The sequence below is a fragment of the Oxyura jamaicensis genome, chromosome 19 (genome assembly GCF_011077185.1).
Source record: "Oxyura jamaicensis isolate SHBP4307 breed ruddy duck chromosome 19, BPBGC_Ojam_1.0, whole genome shotgun sequence".
Lineage (NCBI taxonomy): Eukaryota > Metazoa > Chordata > Aves > Anseriformes > Anatidae > Oxyura > Oxyura jamaicensis.
Genome location: NC_048911.1, coordinates 11,396,605 through 11,418,545, shown reverse-complemented (window position 1 = coordinate 11,418,545; position 21,941 = coordinate 11,396,605). Strand labels below are relative to the sequence as shown.

Below are 21,941 nucleotides of genomic sequence, written 5' to 3'. Positions count from 1 at the left end.
CAAAAACAAATACAATATTTGAGGTGCAGTCTCAACAGTGCCATGTACAAGGGGATGATCACTTGCTTCATCCTGCTGGCCAGACTACTTTTGATGCAGGCCAGGATGCCCTTGGTCTTCTTGGCCACTTGGGCACACTGCTGGCTCATGTTCACCTGACTATCAAACAGCACTCTATTTTTTTTCTGTTGGGCAGCTTTCCAGCAACTCTTCCCCAAGCCTATACAACTGCATGGGGTTGCTATGACCTAAATGCAGGACCTGGTGCTTGCCTTTGTTTGGCACAATTGGACTCTGTCCATCAATCCAGCCTACCCAGATCCTTCTGTAAACCCTTCGTACTCTGAAGCAGGTCAACCATCCCACCTAACTCAATACCATCCACAAACTTAGTGAGGGTGCACTTGATACCCTTATCCAAATCACTGATAAAAATATTAAAACTGTCCCTAACAGTGAACCCTGGGGGATGGAACTGGTGATCAGCCACCAACAGAATCAAACTCCATTCACTACGACTCAGAGCCTGTCCATCCACCTGATTCTATACTTGTCCAAGCCATCGGCAGCCAGTGTCTCCAAAATAATTCTGTGGGAGACAGTGTTAAATGCTCTACTAAAATCAAGGTAAACAACACACACAGCTTTTCCCTCAACTACTGAGTGGGTCATCTTGTAGAAGGAGATCAGGTTATTCAGGCAGGACTTGCCCTTCATAAACCCATGCTGGCTGCTTTTGATCACTTGATTGTCCCATATGTGCTGTGTGATGGCAGTCAAGAACAAACCCTTTATCAGCCATATTGTAATTCTGTTCCAACATTTACAGAGACAGTAGTAACAACTTAGTATCCTGAGAGAAGAAAGGAAAAATCAAGGACCTTCTACAGGATGAACAGAAAATAGGAAAACTAACTTTGCTCCTTACAGGCAGCTGTTATACTAGCTGGACAGCTGACATAGGCATTAGCAACTAATAGTCATGCTCTGCTCACATACAATAAAACAGGGATTATTTGCTTGTTCAGCATGGCTGAGTAACCTGTCCTAACAAAGACCATGATAAGGATTCTGCTGTGTTCTCTGTTGGCTTTGGTGGTACATGTTTTCATAGAATCATAGAATCATAGTTTCGAAGTGGGGGAAAAATGGATTCCTTTATGCTACAATCTAAAGACCATTTATATATAAAACTAAAACACTTTGATGGAAGAAAAATAATGCCATACAAGATGAGTATCTCTAGTGATACTTATCCTGTAGTACTGTAAAGGGATGTAACCTAGCTCCAGTAACAAAGCAATTGTCCTTGCATTACCCAGTGTAAATAATACACTTATTTACTCAGTGCGCAGGAACAGGACGACATGCATGCTTGATGCTGAAGAAAAGTCTGTTTGTGCCTATTATACTGGAGACTATGTACAAGACTGTTTCTTAAAAGCAAGTTGTGTTTGTTAGATTCCTATAATCTTTTACTCTGAAATGAACAAGATAGCTTGTAGAATTTGCCACCTGCTTTGGTCCTGCCTGAGCATTTTCAAAGATGGAAACTTTATCACATAGCTGAGGAAAGGTTATCACATAGCTGAGGAAAGGTACCCTTGATATGTAGGTCTGAAGGTACTTAAAGCAGTGTCAAAATCTCTGCTTTGCACTGATTTTCTGTGATGTATATCCTCAAGGAGATTCCTAGAACAGTACTATGCTACAGAGGAAGGTAATGCAGAAACAAGTGGTTCACTGTGTCACACAGGAAACAATCCATGCTACAGAGACAAGTTTTTGATTTTGTCTTATATTTTATTTTGTTTTTATTTGCCAGGCTCTAATTTTGCAACTTTCCCTTTTTAATTAAATATATATCACTTACAGGATGTCATTAAGGTGTCTCAGAAGGAAATACTTGCAATTAACAGGACAGAGGGGTGACACATCAAATGCACCATATTTATAATAAAACCAGAGTTCTTTATTTTCCCATATATGCTCCCCCGATGTGGCACTTCTGTTAATAAATCACCCAGTGTGACCATTCAAGAAAATATCGTTTGTTTTCTACTTGCACCGCAACAGAGGAAACGGGAGAGGGAACTGCCTGTCCTACAGCTTATAGCTGAAACCATTTTTAAGGGAATTTGGATCTGCATGAATTGAGACAGGCAAGCTCAGTGTTAGCCAATCATGCAAGCACCACTGTATCTTACCTGCAGTACTGAAGAACAAGCACTGTGAAGTACCTGGCAATGGTGAAATTTCCTCCTATTGTGAAGTCCATCAGAAGGTAGAAAAAGTCCCTTTCTCAAGAACATTCAGATATATACAGATGCAAGTTGGCATTAAGTGGTGATTTCCAAAGTGCAGAAGGTGCTTAATGGTTTCTGGTTTATATTCCTTTAAACAAATACTGTGATAACCTTCAGGTGGTGACACATGTCTGTAACCAAGTCACTTCTTGGCACTAGAACTGGTCTCTTCCTTAGACATACTCTGTAAGTGGAATGGTGTTTATCCACATGCTCCACCATTCCATGGAAGAGGTATGAGGCTGCACCACATGCAGCCAGCTGGCTAGACAGGGTGCTTGAAGGCACTGAAGATAAAGGCACAGAAATCCAATCATTACTGAAGTAGTTTTTTGCTCAGAAAAAAGCACCTGGTGATTTTGTGGATATGTACATTACTCACTTTTAAAGGCAAAATATGAATATTCTTCCAGTTCTGTAAAGAACATTCAAGTTAATGACAAAACTATTAAATATCCTACACATGTTACTGTGCTAGAGGCCAGATCGTGCACCCTTTTCCTTCACATAGGGAATCACTGAGGATGCAGAACTTGACCCTTATGTCCTCACAACACCCTTGTGAGGTAGATAGGTACCATAACAACTTTTTCAGAATGGGAAAATGAGACAAAAAGAGGTGAATTGACTTGTCTGAGGCTGCACAGCAAATCTGGAAGCAGAACTCAGGTCATGGTCATAGGTCTCTTCACTGCAACACACTGCCTTCCCTCCCAACTTCATCTCCAGGGATGAATAACCAGCATCCGTGTACCACTGATCCAACAATACACCTAATCCAACAAAAATATTTCCATAGACCTTTTCTGCTTCAGAAATGATATGAACAGATGCTACAAAACACTTTTCTCATGGGACCTGAATTCCAAATACACAAGACAACTTCCATTGCTATCAGCCAACATAAGCCCCTATCTGGGCTATACTATATTATTTACAAGGCCTTCAGTCAGAGCCTTTCTCATGCCTTGTCTCCACTTCAAAATTCTAGTGTTAATTAATAACATGCATCAGGGACTACTCCAGAACCTTTCACCATAGGTGTGAAGTCCTATGACTCACCAGTCATTTCCAAGCTGTCACTAACAAAGTACTGTTTGGCATGTGAAACCACATCTACCTGGGGCCAAGAGATGGAAGGTCTCCTGGCCCTGCCAGTGCCACAGTGCAAGAAACACAAGGGCAACCTTAATTTGTCATTGCCCAAGATATCATTGGAATCATGACCAGCATAGAATTATGTTATTTCAACCCTCTAAAAGAGTGTCTAAATGCAGTGAGATGTGGGAATGAAAAGAAGGTGATGGAAAACATGGTTGGATGTTGACTTGGAAAGATTTCACCCCATGGCTGAGGCCAGACTAAAATATAACAAACCTTACACTAGATAAGTGACAACAGGTATTTCTCTGTACAGATGCTGACTTTTGGATATATATAGCTGCTAATGAATTGTCAGCCCTTGTCTGGGTGCAGTATTCAATTACAATGATTTAAAAGTACATACCAATGATAAAATAGTTCAAACCATCTGATATAACAGCTTGCCCTCTCTTTATTTGAAGTTAGATGAATTCTAAATCTTGATGGAGATTGGAGGTACAATGGATCACTTGATTATACTTGTGATCCAGACACGTGATCCTTAGGGTCGTGAAATTAAACAGCACATTTGGTGCCAGCATGATTGGAATGAGTTGGTTCATGCCTGACCTGTTGTATGACTCCCAGGAGGTAGCAGACACCTAACACTGGATCTGAAGTGGTGACAAGACTTTATATAGGGTTTCAGGCAATACAGAGTAGGATTAAGGGTCCATTCCTTGTATAAAACATGAATTCTTCATTGCTCACTGGTTAGTTGTGCTGTTTGCCCAGGCTGGAAATGTGTCCAGCTCAAACATAGGTCTTCCCCATGTGTTGATGGCCAGTGTGACACAGAAGACTCCAATGATGTTCATCACTATTCCAGATCTAACCTGTGAGGACAGAAGTCCAAACCAACAATAACCAAACACCAGGACAGCAAAATATGGAAAGACATTGTACACAAAGAAGAAACACAGTCAAATTAATGCACAGAAATAGCCACTGCACCCACTACCCTATGTTCTTGCTTAGGTAGAAATACCAGGGAATACACTGTGAAAAGGTGAACAGTTTGATATACAACAAATCTAGGAGCTGTAAGGGATTCAAAAAGAAGTTGCTTTTATTAGTTAAAGACCAGCTTTTGTGTCCTTCAAGTCTCCAGTTGGAAAACTGATAATATTTGGGTGTTTGGCACAGAACTTGGTACTGCGTGGTCTGGCAGGGAATCAAAGGACCAGCGTCTAGGGCAACAGATTGTTACCTTCTGCTTTCAGCTCCAGTGGAAATAAGCCCTTAGCTATACACACCAAAGCCCCAGAAGACACTGGAAAGCACTGGCTGCATTTTAACCCCTTGATGTTTAAGAGACTTTGACTTGTCAGTTTTTAATTTCAATTGGACTGGGCTGTATGTCTGCCAAAGCCTATGAGAAAGGTAATGTCGTGGCATAGATGCAAATCTTTACTACAATACTAATACCACATAAGAGAAGGATGTAAGGTGCTAGTTACTTCCCATATGAGCTTTATGATACTTTGGAAGTGTTAGGCTAAGAAAATTAAACTCTTATCATATTTCAGAATAAATGCAATGGAGAATTTCAGATAAGAGACCAGACAATTACAGTCTTACCATATCCAAAACACGGATGTGGCCATAGGAAAACACTATTGCATTTGGAGGTGTTGCAACAGGTAGCATGAAGGCAAAGGAAGCACTGAGAGTACCAGGCAGCATAACATACAAAGGATGGATCTTGACAGATGCAGCCTGCAGTGTAATGAAGAGAATTATTATACTGGAAGCATTCAAAAAAAAATAATAATAATAATAATAATTGGAAAAAAAAAAAAAAAAAAAAAGGAAAATTTTCCAGACCTTTAAGACACACAGGCTCAGTTCATTCCTTGGTATTACACCACCAGAATAATTTTCAAGCATTTTATTCTGGAATCCACATGTGCTTAAAGATAACTTTGTTCTCAATCCCCGTCCCACAGTACTGAAAACAATGTTTGATTTTTTCTTGTTTGTTTTGCTCTATGGTATAATTTGGAGTTCTGGTCAAATTTATCCCGTGATCTTGTCTTTGACCTCAGACCACATTTTTGGAGTGCTTGCCAGGGTAACACAAAGATGGAACTATAATTACAAGACATGTGGAGTAACATTCTTAGACATTACATGAACTTTGTGGGACTCAGAACTGAAGTGATAAATAGGTCAGCACCTTTAATGAGATAAATTGATATTTGCCCCCAGCACAAAAAAGGACATGAATGTATTATAACGAGTCCAAAGGAGGACCATGAAGATGATCAAAGGGAGGGAGCACCTCTCCTATGAGGAGAAGCTGAGGGAACTGGAACTGCAGCCTGGAGGAGACTCCGGGTAGACCTTATAGTGGCCTTCTAGTACCTAAAGGGGGCCTACGAGAAAGCTGGGGAGGAACTCTTTGTCAAGGACCATACTGATAGAACAAGGAGTAATGATTTTAAACTAAAAAAGGGTAAATTTAGGTTAGTTGTTAAGAAGAAATTCTTCACTCAGACGGTAGTGAGGTGCTGGAACAGGTTGCCCAGAGAAGTTGTGGATGCCCCATCCCTGGAAGTGTTTAACGCCAGGGTGTATGGGGCTTTGGGCAACCTGGTCTAGGACCCATGGCAGGGGGGGTTGAATTAGATGAACTTTAAAGTCCCTTCCAACCCAAACCATTCTATGATTCTATGATCATTTTACATTGATTAAATGATTTAGAATACAGTGGTTGTACTTTCCAAGTTACAGAAGAGAATGGCCTATTTTTTCCTTTGTGCTTCCATTTCAGTTGTGGTCAGAAAAGGTAGCTATTGCATATGCTTTTAGACAAGAACTTATCGTTTTTTTCTCCATAAGGTTTAAAATTGTTCAATCTTATGGCAAATTACACATTTCTAATAATCAGGATTGCCACTTTATGTATTCTAGTGTAAAATGATGAAGATAAAGGAACCGTCCAAAGGGATGAATAGAAAGCAGTGGATTTTTTGTTTGTTTTTGTTTTTCCAGTTCTGAGTTGATGGTTCAAATACAAAATGACTGGAAGTAATTGATGTTTGGTGATCTGTATTAAAAAAGTGACTCTCACTTCACTTTCTGTTGGATAGGCATCCTGAATTAGCTTCTTCCCCCAAGAAGTTGGTATCTCCAGCTTCAGGCAAATGGATAGTGTAGATTGGCTAAAATTTGCATTCCTGCTGCCTATCAGTTTATGATGCTCTAAACATAGCAGTGATGCTAATATATGTGATGATAATATATATAGGGAATATATATATATATATATATATGAATATATATATAGGGATTTTGCTTACCAACACCAGATAAAGTCACTGTCCGTTATGGTATACTGTCAAATGGATTGCTTCATTACTGGGTTTCAGATTAACATTAGAGCAACATTCAAGACAGTAAATATTATATTGTTTTGCCACTAGAGACTGACAGTTTACCCCTAATCTCCCAGTTGATAGGATAGCAGGATGGAAGTAATCTTACCATGGATGAAAAGACAGGTAGGAAGAGGGTGGCTGTGGCAACATTACTGGTGCATTCGGTGAAGACAGCTATAATAAGCGAAAGTACTGTTGCAATGGCCCAGGGTGGAATAGATCCTAATGGAGTCATTTGGTGACCCAGCCAAGCTGAGAGCCCAGAGTTCTGACAAGAAAAATGTTCTTTGATGAGGCTTAGAACCCATAGCTCATGAACAGAAAACTTATGTTATGTGTAATGTTCTTAAAATATAATGCTAAATGATTCCTGAGTTATATAAATACCACCCACAAAAGTACAGAGTTCTGTCATAAACACTAAAGGGATTTCCTTGCCAACTACACTAATACTCAGCCCCACTTTCCTGATTTTCCTGGAACACAAATACTTGCTCACACTTTGGTTACAAAATTAATTTTTCTGCTAAACAGAAACAATTATTGCTGAGACTACTGCAAATAATTAAATCAGTCACTCACAAGATTCCTAGCACATGTTTCTAGTGTTTCTGAAGATAATAATGCTGTGTGAGTTCTATATTATACAAACACAGAAAGCAATTGATTCAGACAAACTACAAAGCCTTCATGGCTTCTAATGCCCCAGAGCTTTAATAATGTATGTATGTATGATGAATGTAGATGGATGTAACAGTCCAGAGCTTTAATTTACTCCATGGCTTAAAAACTGCCTAGCCACAAAGATCTGAATACGACCTGCCTCAAAGCATGTCATTGTTGATATATAAGGTTTTGATTTAGATACGTCTTGGTAGCAATGAAGTAAAAAGCATGGCTTGACTCAAGATTTGTTCTTGTTTTGGGAATTCAACCACCTTTAGTATGAATTTATGAGCACAGGCTCAAATCATGAGCTTATGGAGTGCAGTATATTGCCTGGCAACAGCCACTGACAAGAGACTGAAGAAACCCCATTGTATACAATTTTGGAAAATATCTACTCACAATGAGTAGATATTTTCCAAAATTTCTACAGTTCAGAAATGGTTTGGTTTAAATCTGAAGTTATTTATCCTTTAAACAAACCTCAAATGGTTCTGGAAATCTTACAAGTGTTATTTATACTTCTATTTTTATCTAACCAGGGATGGGACTGGGATGACAACACAAATAAGAAAGATTGTTCTTCTGGTCTGTCCAGTCAACGAAGAACCCCAATGAAGATGCCCTTTCAGGGCTCGGATAAATTAGAGAAACTTGGGCAATGCACACAAGTTCCTGAAAAAGAGGCACTAATATTCGCCTTTCCTCCCATTTTTTTGCTAATTTGGATCTACCTCCGTATCTGAACATCTCTACTGGGTTTGACCCAGTAATACACGACAAGATAACAAACCAGGGAAGTCCACCTTTGAGTCAGAGAAAAACAGATGTCAGAACATACTGCGCTTGCATCTGCCAAAGCAAAACCTCCTCCTAGCAGCAGCACAATGCTCCAGGGCATCTTCCTCTGAACCACATTCCAATCCAGCAGCGGGGCTGGTAAAAATGGCTTTTTTATATCTAAAGTGAGAAATCAAAAGCAGAATACGTTTCAGCAGAGTGAAGACATTTTGTCTCCAGTTCTATAAGATACTAGGGGAAGGTTCATCAGGCAGAAGTGTATTACTAAGAAACCTACACAAGTCAGGGTAAGGGTAACATATGAACAGTGAGCATGCTCCAGCCTTGCCCAAGAAGTGAGGGAGGTGTGTTACCCTGAAGAACTGCATGCAAATTCAGTGTATATTTCTGCCATATTAGCTGGAGCTGGGTGACTTTCACAATGTTACAACACCCCTTTTAAATACCTTCTTCAGTCTGTTCAGGGTCAGACATGCTTGAATTCCAGCCTACGAATTTGGGTTTGGTAGCAGGAAGGATGAACAATAGCAGGGCAATGAACACAGCAGGAGCAGAATCAGTGATATACCTAAAGAAGAAAAGATAGCTTAGAAAATAAAACATCTTTCTTCTAGAATGTGGCTGCCTTCCAGCATTGCAATCACTATTCCTTGCCATTCTGTTTGAGGTTTATACATTAGCAAAATATGTCGTTAGTTCATGACTGAGGTGTCTCAGATCTACCACAGCACAAACACAGTAATAAATGAAAACAGCTATAATACACACTAATAATCAAAATCATGATGAAATTAGATGAAATCAGATGAAAATAGCTCCTGGGGACAGGGTTCCTTCTTTGTGGGCAAGCCAGATTTCAAAGATTGTATTCTAATGACTTGCAAGGAAATGGCATGAATGATTTTCCCATCACACATTTTATATTTTTAATTTGCCACATACAGTATATGAAGAAGCTATTGAAAGCAAAGAATCAATTTCCCAGTGGTTTCTACATATGCTATTGTTTAGAGATAATACTGAATACTTATATAACACCACCGTTGATTGGAGCTCATACAAACAAAATGCTAATGTGTGCTTGAAAGTGACAGAGACCAGCACTGCAGAATTTCTTTTTCCTTTAGGAGGTTCAGCTTGCTCCATATCCCAGTCTCCAGCCTTCACTGCAGTAAAAACTGTCAAGTGATATATAAATTGATAGTCGTATGTGTGTGAGAGGATCCAGCCCAGCAAACATGAATTCAGATACAGTTGGAATCAATCAAAATGGTATCTAAGAGCAGGGGAATTTGATTCAAAATGGGGAGGGTACAGGGTGAAAAAAAAAAAAAAAAAAAAAAACACAACTTACTTTTCTCCATCTGGGAAGAGCCTGTTGGCCCAGCCTTTTACAAAGCCTGGGTGTCTGGAAAACCACAAGAGAACCAGCAAAACAAACATTATGAGGACATTGAATTCAGCATAAGAGATAGGGCCTAATTTCTTCATTTCTGCCTTCAGCACATTGTATGCAGCTTTTTCTTTAGCAGTTCTCTCTGTCCCACAGCCCCAGCTTTTTTTAAAGCTTTAAGAAAAAGAAAGAAGAAAACGTAAGTATTAACACATTAGAAAGATTTAACATGCTTGCCACTCTGAAGCTGTTCCTTCTGGGGACAGACACAGACTAAAGAAGAGGCCAGAAACAAAGAAGTGACAACGGTGTTGAAGTGTTTCATATGGACATGTCAGTTCTCACAGAAGAATGGGGTGTATGAATGGATATGTCTCTGTCCAGTTTGGAGCAACCTAGTATAAAAACTCAGTTTTGAATCAAGGGCAGCAAAACATAGGCTAGCTCTTCTAGGACCTAAATCCTCAGATTTTAAATTGAAAAAGGCAATTCTACCTGAACATTAAGATGGCCTAGCACTTTTGGCTTAGTGTGAATCCCTCCAAACATAAAGGTTTCCAGATCTTAAAAGTTGCTGTGAAATGGAACTGCTGTCCTTTATAGCATGAATAACTTGTCAGTGCATTCATTTTATCCAGAAACTTTTCAGTGATCTGCATTAGCTAAGTGGTTTACACAATATCATATAGTTAAATACATACTTGAGTCCCATGAAGGAGCACTGTAGCCAAAGCCAAGCTAGTACCAGCATCAGAATCATGTTTGGGAATGCAAACCCAAACCAGGAAGCAAAATTCACAATATCATTATTGTTGGGATATAACCTGAAAAAAACAAATGCTTTCTGTATTAATGCCAAAATATTTAGTACTCTACCCTCCCTTTAATATACCCTGGTGCTAATTAGACATGTAAATCCAGGACAACCATTACAAGTAATCATAGACAATATCCACAGCTTAACTGAAGTTAATAGGAAGGCAGCCCTGGGTTTCAGAGCAGAACTTAAACAATCCTCTTAATTTTCCCTGCATTCTACTCTAAAGAAGACAGGAACAGATGTTGGTATTTCAGGTCTCACTAAGACAAGCACTGCTGAAAGCGCATGCATGTTCTGGGTATCTTTCACTTCCAACATGTCTGCTCATTTATGCCATGACAGGATGTTTTTCCCTCCTCCACATTAATAACTATAATAGGCGAGAAAGCATTGTCTTCTGAAATTAATAGCTGCACTTCTGCCCACTTCAATAGTAGACAAAGTTGCTACTTAGCTTAAAAGACTGAAGCCAAAGTTTTAAGAACAGCAGCTTTTTGTTCTTCCCTGCATCTGCCAATAATGACTGCAGAACAAGTAGCAAAAGCAAATTTCCAGCTGGCTGTTAAAATCAACAGATAATGAGAAGACTTAATACTGTGTTCTTCTCAAGCTCTTCACTGCAGTTGCCCTAATCATATGCTTCATTTTAATTGAAAAAGAGGAGGCAGAAGAACCACTATCTCATATCTCATAAGTTTCTCAGGAGACTTATAATACCAGCACATAGCTGCCTAAAAAAGGGCAGAGCAGAAAAATGATACCCTTCACTTCATACACATTTCTCACTTTCAGTTCCTCAGCTGGTTATTGCTTAGAGTTTGCAACTGAAACTGTCAACTACAACTTTAGTCTGTTGGTCACAGAAACAGTAAAGCAGCAAAAGTAAAGAAACAGCAAGAATGACTTACTGATTCATCTGGCCTTTCAATACCATGTTTGGTCCTGTTCCAGTGAGTGTTGCAGTTCCTCCAATGCTGGCAGCATAGCATACACAAAGCGTCATTCCCTTACATATACGTTTCTTCATTTTCTTTTCCTCAGAAGATCTGGGGTCATCAGGGACTTGTCCATTGCTTATGACTAGACACAAAGAACATGACTTGCTCAGGTACAGTTAGGGAGGCAGAAAGTTCAGGACCAGGTCTGCAGGCTCAGTGTTTCCAGTTTTCGTATGCCTCGTTTTAATTGAAAAACAAAACAACAAAAAAAACAACACACAGATATGTCCCTAAATATTTCAGACTTGAGTTCATGAGGGGCTGAGGAGAGAAGCTGACAATTTGGCTCCACATGACCCAAGGATGCTGTTTTCCATCTTGGTGCCACAGTTTCTCAAAAGCAATTCCCTGCTTCACAGAGGGGCTTACCATCACCCAGATATTGTAGTCACTGGAACACTTTCAACATCACAGTAAGAACTCAACTAGCTTTAACAGCTGTGAATATGGGCAAAAAAAGCCCACCCCAAACAAAATTCTAGTCTGACACAACTGTTAAGGTTAATATATTACATCAGTTTACATCAAGTGTGAAATTTTGCTGCTGTGTTCATTATTCTCTGAGGTTAACAATCTAATCATGAAGTCTGACTGGACTAGTTACGTGAGACAATGTATTTATAACAATTACAACCAATTCAACAATACCAAAGGGTATTCTTCACATACATTTGTCACCTTTCTTGTATGTTAGGGATAAATTAGCAAAGCCAAGCAGTTCCTTCTAAGAGAACAGAAATCCATCATAATTATTTTCTCTAGTCTTACTGCAGAAGTTCATTTTTGAGACTCAAGAATCAACATTAAAAACAACATTTGTAAACATGAAATATTATCTTAATACAACTGTTCGGATGCTAGAAATGAGCAAACTTACAGAGCACTGTGTGACTAAGTAGCATTCTCTTGGGCTTGCAAGTCTTATATAAACACAGTGCCCGAGCTTTGCACAATAATAGTGCATTGTCCCATCACTAGCAAGGTAAGAAATTAAACAACCAAAAAACAGAGAGCACTGTTGTATCTAATTTATGTTTCCGAAGTCCAGACAAATATGCCAGTTGTGAGTTAATATCTTAACAGGGCAATGACTGGCACATGTGAACTATCTTTTTCTACACTGGGTCTTCCACAGACATATAAGCTAGAAAATGGACATGGTGTGTCCCAGGCAGAAGGCTTGAAGTGTGGGCCATCATATGCACTACCAACATTTGCGCTCATTCTTGCACACAGTCACACAGGGAATGGTGGCAGATCAACATGCTAATTCAGTGAAATCACATCTCCAAGAAAATCCTCAAGAAAATCCTTCCTCCTCTGAAAGAGAAAGGCACCGCAGATTTGATATTTAATAGCATTTCATAACATAGCCCTCTGTACCAGCACAATGGAACAGTCAGATCAGAGGAACTGAATATGTGTGCAAGTGTGTCAAGTGAAACCTACAGCAGAAACACAGAAGTGATAGAATAACCTTGTTGAGTCAAGCACCAGGGTAAGATCACACTAAAGTGTTCCAAAGAGTAGTTTGTCTACCAGGAGTCAAATGATGCCAGCTCTTTCCACGTATCTTTTCAAGTATTTCTCCTTTTTCTCCCTATCTCCACATTCAGTCTGGTCAACAAATGGGTATTTATTACCCCACAACCAAAACAGCTTGAGTTTGCACAATTTTTTTCAAACATTGCTACATGTCTTAGATGCTGAATACCACTGATAATTACAAGATTTAGAAAGTGTGATGCTGGGGTGGGTGGAAGATATTTCCCAGAAGATATACTTTTTATTTCCCTTCCCATTAGTTCCAGGGAAACCACAGGTGGATGAGCCCAGCTTGAAGGAAAGAACATAACAGTCTGTATGGGATCTAGCACTAAGCATAACAGAATGACAGCCACCAAAATTGGTAAACATTTTGGAAAGCCTGAATGTCATGCATTTAGAAGCTTTCAGTCATGTGAACATCCTCTTTCCTTGAAAAGGGTCCTTCTTGGACAGAGAGCTCTGAGTGTAACAAGTTAACTCATTCCTTAGCAGGCCCTTACCCTGCACTGAAGTAGGATCTGATACATTCTTTTCCTGCAGCTCAATCACTGTATTTGTTTGCCCGGTTGCTTGTTCCATCATGGTCACATCATATTCTGTGTTATCCATTTGCTCCAGGACAGCCTGGACAATAGGAACCATCATAGCAGTAGTGGCTGTGTTACTTATCCACATGGACAGGAAAGCAGTGACTATCATAAATCCCAACATGAGGCTGAAAGAGAAATAGGCAGACGAGAAAAGAGGAAAAAAACTGAGACTGTTAGGCTCTGTAGTCACAGTAATTTTGAGAGCAGAGTCTGGACGGGAATGTGTGTAGCCTCCAATAGCACAAAGCAGGGCTAGATTCCCTCCTAGCTCTGCCATCTTCAGTGAAGGAATCCCAGAAAGGCATTTAGTTCTTTGGTCTGTGCATGATTAAGTCTGAATCATCTTGTCTCTAGTGGTGAGCACCTAGAATTTATCCAGATTTAAAAAATTAAAATGGTAGTTCTGTAAGAGTGAACTGTAAGTGTTGTTTCCCTGGTTATTGGTATTAGGTTTGTAAACTGTGCTTTCAGATCTTGTAAAATTGGCTTTTGTCTGTAGATGTAAAGTAATGGTTACTGGATGCTCTTCACCACCACTATCTTTGCTAGACTTACTCTAGCCACAGAATTGGCACCACTTAAGCATGCCAGAATGAGGATATGGCTTTTAGATGATGAATGTGTCTCCATTTACAGAGATGGTGGTGGGGACCACAGATGGCTTGGGGTCATGATAAAAGGATTTCACATGAACTGTGAATGCCAGTACATACAATAATATGTCATCTGGGTAACAATAGCACAGGTGCTCTTGGACTTATAGCTTCATGTCTTTACAGAGATTCTGACTAAAACAAGAAGCAAGGGTACGATTTATCTCACTTGACTTCAGACATGAACAACCCAGGTACCTTGATTCCACTCAGACACTTACTACTTTGCAGTTGATGGGCACTTCTTGGGCATGAATCATCTGTCCTATTGTAGATAATGACTTCTCTCTTTTTGATGTCAATAGCCACAGTCTAGCTATTTCAATAAGAAGTGAATGCCTGTTTTTGGAAAATTGAATTCCACCTGTACAGTCTCATCAAACCATGGACTCAATGTGAAATATAAGACACTATAGAGTCAGGGGCTGACATGGATATAGAAGTATTTTCAACCCATTCAAGTCATTTAGCAGTCTTGCAGTCACAGGTGTCCTCCCATGAGCCTGTGTTTTGGCTAAACAACAAATAAACCATTCATGCAGACAGACTTCACCTCTGGAAACTGTACAAGTATAACAAAAGATGTTCTTGGAGCTTCCCTTCTCTGCTGACTCTCATACACCATTCCTAGGTATCTGCTAAATTGACACAGGCAAGGAAGAGGTAATGTAGTGTTCTTACAGTGCAGGCTTCACCCCAAGAATCAGCAGGACCCTTAATGCAATCCTTTTGTGAAGATTCCACTGTTCAACAGAAATTGCAACAATCAGCCCTCCAACAAAGAGCATGTTTGTGTCATTTAGATACTGCAAGCACACCTGTAAGACAGAGAAGATAGGTCAGGGACCCAAATGTAGCCTATTGCTACTAGCTTCACTAGTACATGTTGCCTTCCACCCTCTCAAAGACATTTACTGCACCAGGCTCCATCCCAACATTGACAGAAAGAGTAGTCACAGCCTCAGCTACCTCCAGTTTCTGGAAACTTTGATCCTCTGTTTCCTTCCTGGAAAGCCATGCAGAGGAAAAGGATCTGAGGGTGTTGGTTGGTGCTTGCCTGAACGTGAACCAGCAGTGTGCACAGGTGGCCAAGAAGGCCAACAGCATCCTGGCTTGTATCAAGGATTGTGTAGCCAGTGGGACCAGGGAGGTGATCTTTCTCCTGTACTCAACTCTGGTGAGGCTGCACCTTGAGTACTGTGTTCAGCTTTGGGCCCCTCTCTACAAGAAGGACATTGAAGCCCTGGAGCATGTCCAGAGAAGGGCTATGAAGCTGGTGAAGGGTTTGGATCACAAGTCCTATAAGGAGAAGCTAAGGGAACTGGGATTGTTTAGTCTGGAGAAGAGGAGGCTCAGGGGAGACCTCATTGCTCTCTACACCTGAAAGGAAGGTGTGGGGAGCTGGGGGTCAGCCTCTTCTCACAGGTAACTAGTGATAGGACTAGAGGGAATGGCCTCAAGTTGTGCCAGGGAAGGTTTAGGTTGGAAATTAGGAGGCATTTCTTCTCAGAAGGAGTAGTTAGGCATTGGATCATGTTTCCAGGGAGGTGGTGGAGTCACCGTCCCTGAGAGCGTTTAAGGAAAGGTTGGGTGTGATGATTAGGGATGTGGTATAGTGGGCAATACTGGTGGAACTGGGATCATTGGGCCAGATGATCTTGGAGGTCTTTTTCAACCTTAATGATTCTATGATTCTAAGTGCTTAACTAGAAATAGCAGTTTCCTAAAAGACTGGTAGGGACTCAAAGTATTATGTAGACACCAGAGATGCTAAACTCCAAAATAGGTTTACCAGCACCTTTAACACCCACACCCATCTTTACCAGCTGGCTGGCCAGTAGTAAACCTAAATACAGTCTCTCTGCCTTGGGCTAAAGCACTACCCTTCCACTAGCACAAACAGTCAATTATCCTTTTGCAGAATGAGCTTTGGAGGGGACACGGTGTACTTGCTGGCATTATGCTGTCTACCGTGTCAGAGGAAGTTTGTTTCGTGCATTTCAAAATCTCCCAGAGGATATGTCAGCAATGCTCTTGAATGGGATGGATTATGAACACATAAGCTGCTGGTACTAGTGTGACATTTTCCAGCAGGATCCAAGCCCAGAGAAAGACATTTCCCTCTACCATCCCCAGTTCCCCTCCCCTCCCATCTCCCCTTAACTTCTTGGGCAAATATGTAGTTATTTCATCATTTTCCCATACCATAACCCAACTCCCTGGTTAACATGTTCAAAAACAGCATAACAGAAGTGGAGTGCTTTCCTATCAGACTTGTTTGGTACATGTCAATGGGGGATCAGAGCAATGAATTTCTCTTTATCAGATATGGATTGAGCAGGAACTATTCCTTACTGATTTAGAACTCTGAACTCCAAGCAGAGGGAAAAATACCACTGGCATGAGGGAAGTAACAGCCAGTGGGATAACTTCAGTGCACCAGTACACAGCCATGATGATGATGATATATGCACATTTGGCCTCCTGCAACACAATGGAAGATGTATTTAAGAAAAAAAAAAAAAAAAAGACACAAAAAAACCAACAATCCTATTCTTACAGATAAGAAAAACATTGACATCTCTTTTAAGGGGACCAAACATTCCATTGTCTCTAGCCTAAGACGTTATGCAGAAATAGGTAGGAGGGACATGAGGATTTAAATTTGTACATTTTAAGTCTTGCTCAGAAGTCACTTGCATAAAAAGATCTTTTTGACTGTGGTGTTTTTTATAATGCATCCACATAAAATGTTGTGCATGAAAAACAAACAAACAAAAATAAACCCACCTTCTACAGCTAGGTACATAGTTTGCAGTATGCAATTACCTCTTGGCAGTTGAGGTAAGCAGATTTCACATCCAGGAGCCAAGAATTTTTAATAGTGTTTGGAGAACTGGGCATTTCTATTTTTAGTTAACTATTTTTAAATGTATGGCTGAATTTCCTAGTGTGGATGAGTAGATTTTCTGAAATTCACATTTATTTGAAGTGTGCCTAGTAACATACCTGAGCCAAGAAACTCTATCACTGAACAATTTAAAAGTTCTTAGGTAACTCTCTTGCAATTTTTTTATTTTTTTTGGGGGGGGGGGCGGGAGGGAAGAGTGGTAGGAGTGGCTAAGGACATATGAGGTATTAACTTGCTTTTCCAAATCATACTGTTCTTATTGAATAAGGGGATTCCCTAGCTTCGAAATGTTGTAATGTTTTTTATACAGTTGGTCAGGTATTTCTGTAACCTGGCTTTCCTTGGTTTGTACTTTCAAAATTGTTAGGAGAAGTAAGCATTCATTAGTCTACAGTAAACAGCATTGTAAAGCTTGAGTCAAAGTGTTCTGTTGAGAATTTGCTCATATTTAGAGTATGTGTTTATAGGATCCGATTCTAATGCATAAATGGGACTTTATTGCAAAAATAAATGAGGTTTCAGTGACATTTTAAAATTGCTGTAAGGTTATATTTATAGGGATGTGCAGAAAGAAAACAGCTTAAAAACAGAAAACAAAGAAAACAGAAAGAAAGAACAGCTTAGGAACCCAAGAACAGTCTTTGCAGGCTGATTTTTTTGTTTGTTTGTTTGTTTGTTTGTTTTTCATTTTTTTTTTCAGATTTAGAGGAGATTAATTACAGCACAAGTTTTGAGATAAATGTTTGTTTGTTTGTTTGTTTGTTTTCAGAGACTAGAAGCTATCAGACAAATCCTATTTAAGTCTCTTTCCTTAATAAATACAAAGTGAGCTCATGATACCATTTAAGCTGTTCAACAGTAACTAAGTGCTAGAACTAACTGCGGTTAATTTGTTGCCAATATGAAAGACATGTAAACAACCGTAAGAGAACATTACTTTGAATAAAACTCACAATACCGAAGAAACTGGTTTTGTATAGTGGACTGTAAATAATTTACATGAAGATCAAAAATACAGCCATACTTATAAATTAACTCCCACACTTGCAGCTAATTCAAACAACTGAAGATTTGGAATAAAATAGATATCTGTATCTACATCTATATATGTCCATGATTTATGGGAATGGTCACAAAATGTTTCTTTGGTCTCTGGATAGTCCACAGCAAAAACAATGACCTGCCTTCTCACTGAGAGCTGGAAAAGCATTCACTGATGGAAATGTTACTCTCCCATTGTGAAATATTGTACTTTTCCCAGATAAGACTTATGACACAATATTCCTACAATTACTGGAAAACTGAAAAGGAACTCTTTTTTTGGGGGGGAATTATCTTTCCTAGTATTGATCATAGTAGTGCCTAGCAGCCAGAAATTCTTTTCTGTAAAGGGCATTCAACTGAATGGCAGACCTGATACTGCTTAGACAGGTAAACCAGAAGTGCTGGCAATTTTGCTTATAAATGTGCATTATGTTTTTCTATATTTTAAAATACACTGAGCAATACAGGTGACTCAGAAGAAAGACTGGTTTTAGCCCTGGAATGGACTCTATAGCTCTAGTAGGCTAGAATACTGTAAACAGAGGTTTTACATTTTGCCAAGAATGCTACAAGGTATTAAAGACAAAAGTCTTCAGTGGGTTATTCCAATTTTATGCTTGTGTAATTGCTCTGAAATCAAAGGAGTAGTGCCAACCCCATCACTGGAGTAAGATGGATATAACTTCAGTATATTGCATTTGAAATCGTGTTATGATCACTGCACATGGTGCATGGCTTCTTACTGCACCATAGGATGAAGAATGACACTCACCAACACTCCTTAGAGTATCTCAGAGCCTCAGCAGCAGAACTAGAAAACCCAGAAGACTTTTATTTCAGTCCACTGCCAGTCATTTCTTGATAACCTGGGATGAAATTCTACTTGTCCAGGCCAGCTACTTATCTTTGGGCCAAAAAGAATTGCATCTAATCTGCAAGATGGGTTGGGTCTGTGGGAGGCCCAGGTCCTGGCCCTGGCACATCCCTTTGGATGAATGGATGGGCACTGGGCTCCCATCTCAGGGCTTCTGCAGTGAAGGTGACTTGGGAGCAGAAGCTGTAAAACATGTTCCTGAGACCTAGGGGTGGAGGACTGAGGTCCTTTCTGAGCTGCATTGAATTTCCTCTGGGGCAGGGTGGCATGAAGAAGATGTTTCAGCATACTGTCAGGGAGTAAAGTGCCCTGGTGGGCAGCGCTGCACCGGTTGCCGGGTGCTGGGCGCCCAGCACTCCTGGGCAGCGCCGGTGCGGCTGGCTGGGACGGCGCTCGGGGCAGCCCGGCCCGGACCTGGGGGCAGGGGGGCGGGCTCCGTCGGGCAGCAGGGCCCGGACCTGGGGGACCGCGCTCCCTGCGTGAGCCCCGCAGGCACTTACCCGTGTGGGCACAGTGACCGGCAGTGGCAGCAGCAGCAGCGGCGTGAAGAAGAGGATGGCGAAGGACCGGTACCTCAGCAGGGGCCGCACGCACGTCGGGGCCATCTTCTGCGGGGAGACACGGTCAGGGCGCGAGCAGGAGCGGCGCCCACCGCCGCCGCCTTAAGTACGGGGCGGCAGGGCCGCGGCGGGAGGGACATAGCGGGGGGCGACGCGACCCGCCCGCGCCCTGGCGGGGACACCGGGCCCGCCCGCGCCCTGCCAGGAGCCGCCTCCGCCCTGCCTGGGCCGGGCCTCCGCGTAGCGGTGCAGACGCGGATCCGGGGCGAGCGAGCCGGCAGAGAGCTGCTGGCCTGGCGCCAGCTCAGCATCCCTGGCCAGTGCCCGCCCTGCCGACTCGGGGGCGGCCCGGCCGTGCGGTGGCCCTGGCACCCCCGGGACAGCCGGCAGCGGCCCTGGAGGACGCGGGAGCAGGTGCCCGCGTCCCCGACCGACAGACACCTGGGAGATCTCGGCCCGATCTAGAGCAAGGGGGCTCGCTCCACCATGTGGGCTCTGGTCCGTAACAAGGGGCCTTTCCCCTTCCCTTGTTCCTCACGTCCATCTATCTCTGCACTGCTTCTTGCAGACACTCTGTGAACAAGGAGAGATAGTCGATGGCCGTGTATCACATTTCCGTCCCAGCCGGGAAAAAGTTTTCTCCACGTTCATAGTGCTCACAGTGCTTGCCAGTGACCACAGATTCTCTTAACACACATTAACTGGGGGACCAAAATGCTGACCCAGGCTTCTCTCAGGTGCTCTGGCTAGTGGTGCTGATGGCAAGGGAGGATCATCTCTCACTCATTTACATGGCGGGGAAGGATGGAGCTCCCCTGGGGAACTGGACAGTTAAACCTGCAGGGGGGTCTCCCCAAAACAAAGGTCTCTGAAGGCTTGCATGCATGGCTGTGTTTCACTGCCTATTATTTTGTGAGGGACTGTGTGTCTGTGATCCAAGTTAAAAATAACACAGACTGGTTAATTTGAAAGGTTATTTTCAATATGTGTCATTTCAGTGATTTGGTCTGCAGTATAGCCACAGAATCAGAAGTGAGGGAACTTCTGAAAGGGTGGCAAGCACTGTTGACATGGCAGAAGGGAAAGACAGATGTGGAGGACGAAGAGACTGGAAACCAGACTGAAGACAAAGAATTTTTTGATTTTTATGCTCTGCTTCTGTGATGTCAACAGCCACCTGAAACTGAAGACAGCAAAGACCACATCTTGACAATTTGATCCTGCAGACTTACCAGGCAGTGAGCAAGGAAATAAAGAATTTCAGATTCCACAGCAAGTAATGAGGGAAGCTCTGACTACAACTTGCACTGTTTGTCCTGTGTGGACCAGAGGATCTTGAGTGATAGAAGTTCAAAACAGAACACTCCAATGTTACTGTTCTGTTTGTAAAAGCAATGAATGTCCACTAAGGAAAACAGTAGCCAACCGGATCTGTACAGATTCCAAATCTTCAAACCTTTAGCAGCAATCCCTCTGGGTAACTTACCAACAGAGGAAACTTCACACCATCACAGAGCCTAGCAGAAAGTGGGGAATCAGCCAAAACTTGCATTCCTGTGGCCAGTATCCAATGAAAAAATGCTTCCTAGTCAACAAAGAAAAAGCACTACGAGCACTTAAATAAGAAAATGCAAAGAGTTAACTCTAGAGGATTTGTACTATGGTTCACTTTGTCTGACAGACCAGTGCAATATGATTTGCTATCTTTTGCTATTCATATAGCAGCTGTCAAGCAGAGGGGGTGCTTTTGGGAGGAGTAAGGAACTGAAACACAGTGTTCCCTCAGGTTTCTAGAAAGAGGTGATCTGAGTCAGGGATGGGAAGACAGTGCAGGCCTCCCAAGGGAGTAGAGAGCAGAAAGGAATGAGGAAAGGGGAAAACCAGGGAGGTGTCAAGACAGCAAGTACCTGACCTTTAGAGATAAAAACCCACTTTCCACCTCTTCCAGAGCAGCTGCTGCTCAGCACCAGTAGAATGAGAAAGGGAGATCCAAGAGGAACATCACTCAGTACCAATTTGAAAGAGGGCATGTCTAAATCTCCTTTAAATCTGAGTGTGTCTCTATCTGATACCCCAGGTCCTAAAGATTCATGAGAAGTTTACAGCTGCCTTCAAGACCAGCAGTTGTAAACTGAGTTCAGAAACCTAAAAATGAGGCTGATCTCTCCCAGAAATATACTAAAGCAAAAGCTGGGGAAAATGATAAATATGACCATACAAATGAAAGCAAGCAATTTTTTTTTTTCTTTTT

The 21,941-nt window shown here is 41.5% G+C and overlaps 1 protein-coding gene across 7 annotated transcripts in view; it reads right to left on the bottom strand.

The window, feature by feature from the left end:
* Positions 1-1,782: 1,782 nt before the first annotated feature.
* Positions 1,783-21,941, bottom strand: part of SLC13A5 (solute carrier family 13 member 5) — a 23,829-nt gene continuing 3,670 nt past the window's right edge. For 2 of the 7 annotated variants that reach the window (XM_035342935.1, XM_035342936.1), the window contains exons 3-15: positions 21,177-21,275; positions 19,631-19,738; positions 16,657-16,785; positions 14,983-15,119; positions 13,559-13,773; positions 11,421-11,592; positions 10,394-10,516; positions 9,654-9,866; positions 8,746-8,867; positions 8,340-8,458; positions 6,939-7,100; positions 5,031-5,168; positions 1,783-4,285 (exon numbers count right to left, since the gene is read on the bottom strand). In XM_035342935.1, coding sequence (XP_035198826.1) covers positions 4,157-4,285; positions 5,031-5,168; positions 6,939-7,100; positions 8,340-8,458; positions 8,746-8,867; positions 9,654-9,866; positions 10,394-10,516; positions 11,421-11,592; positions 13,559-13,773; positions 14,983-15,119; positions 16,657-16,785; positions 19,631-19,738; positions 21,177-21,275 — 1,866 coding nt within the window. In that variant the 3' untranslated portion in view covers positions 1,783-4,156. Of the gene's footprint in view, positions 4,286-5,030; positions 5,169-6,938; positions 7,101-8,339; positions 8,459-8,745; positions 8,868-9,653; positions 9,867-10,393; positions 10,517-11,420; positions 11,593-13,558; positions 13,774-14,982; positions 15,120-16,656; positions 16,786-19,630; positions 20,115-21,176; positions 21,276-21,941 lie in introns of those variants that run through there. The other 5 variants (XM_035342937.1, XM_035342938.1, XM_035342939.1 and 2 more) reach the window with 3 other exon arrangements.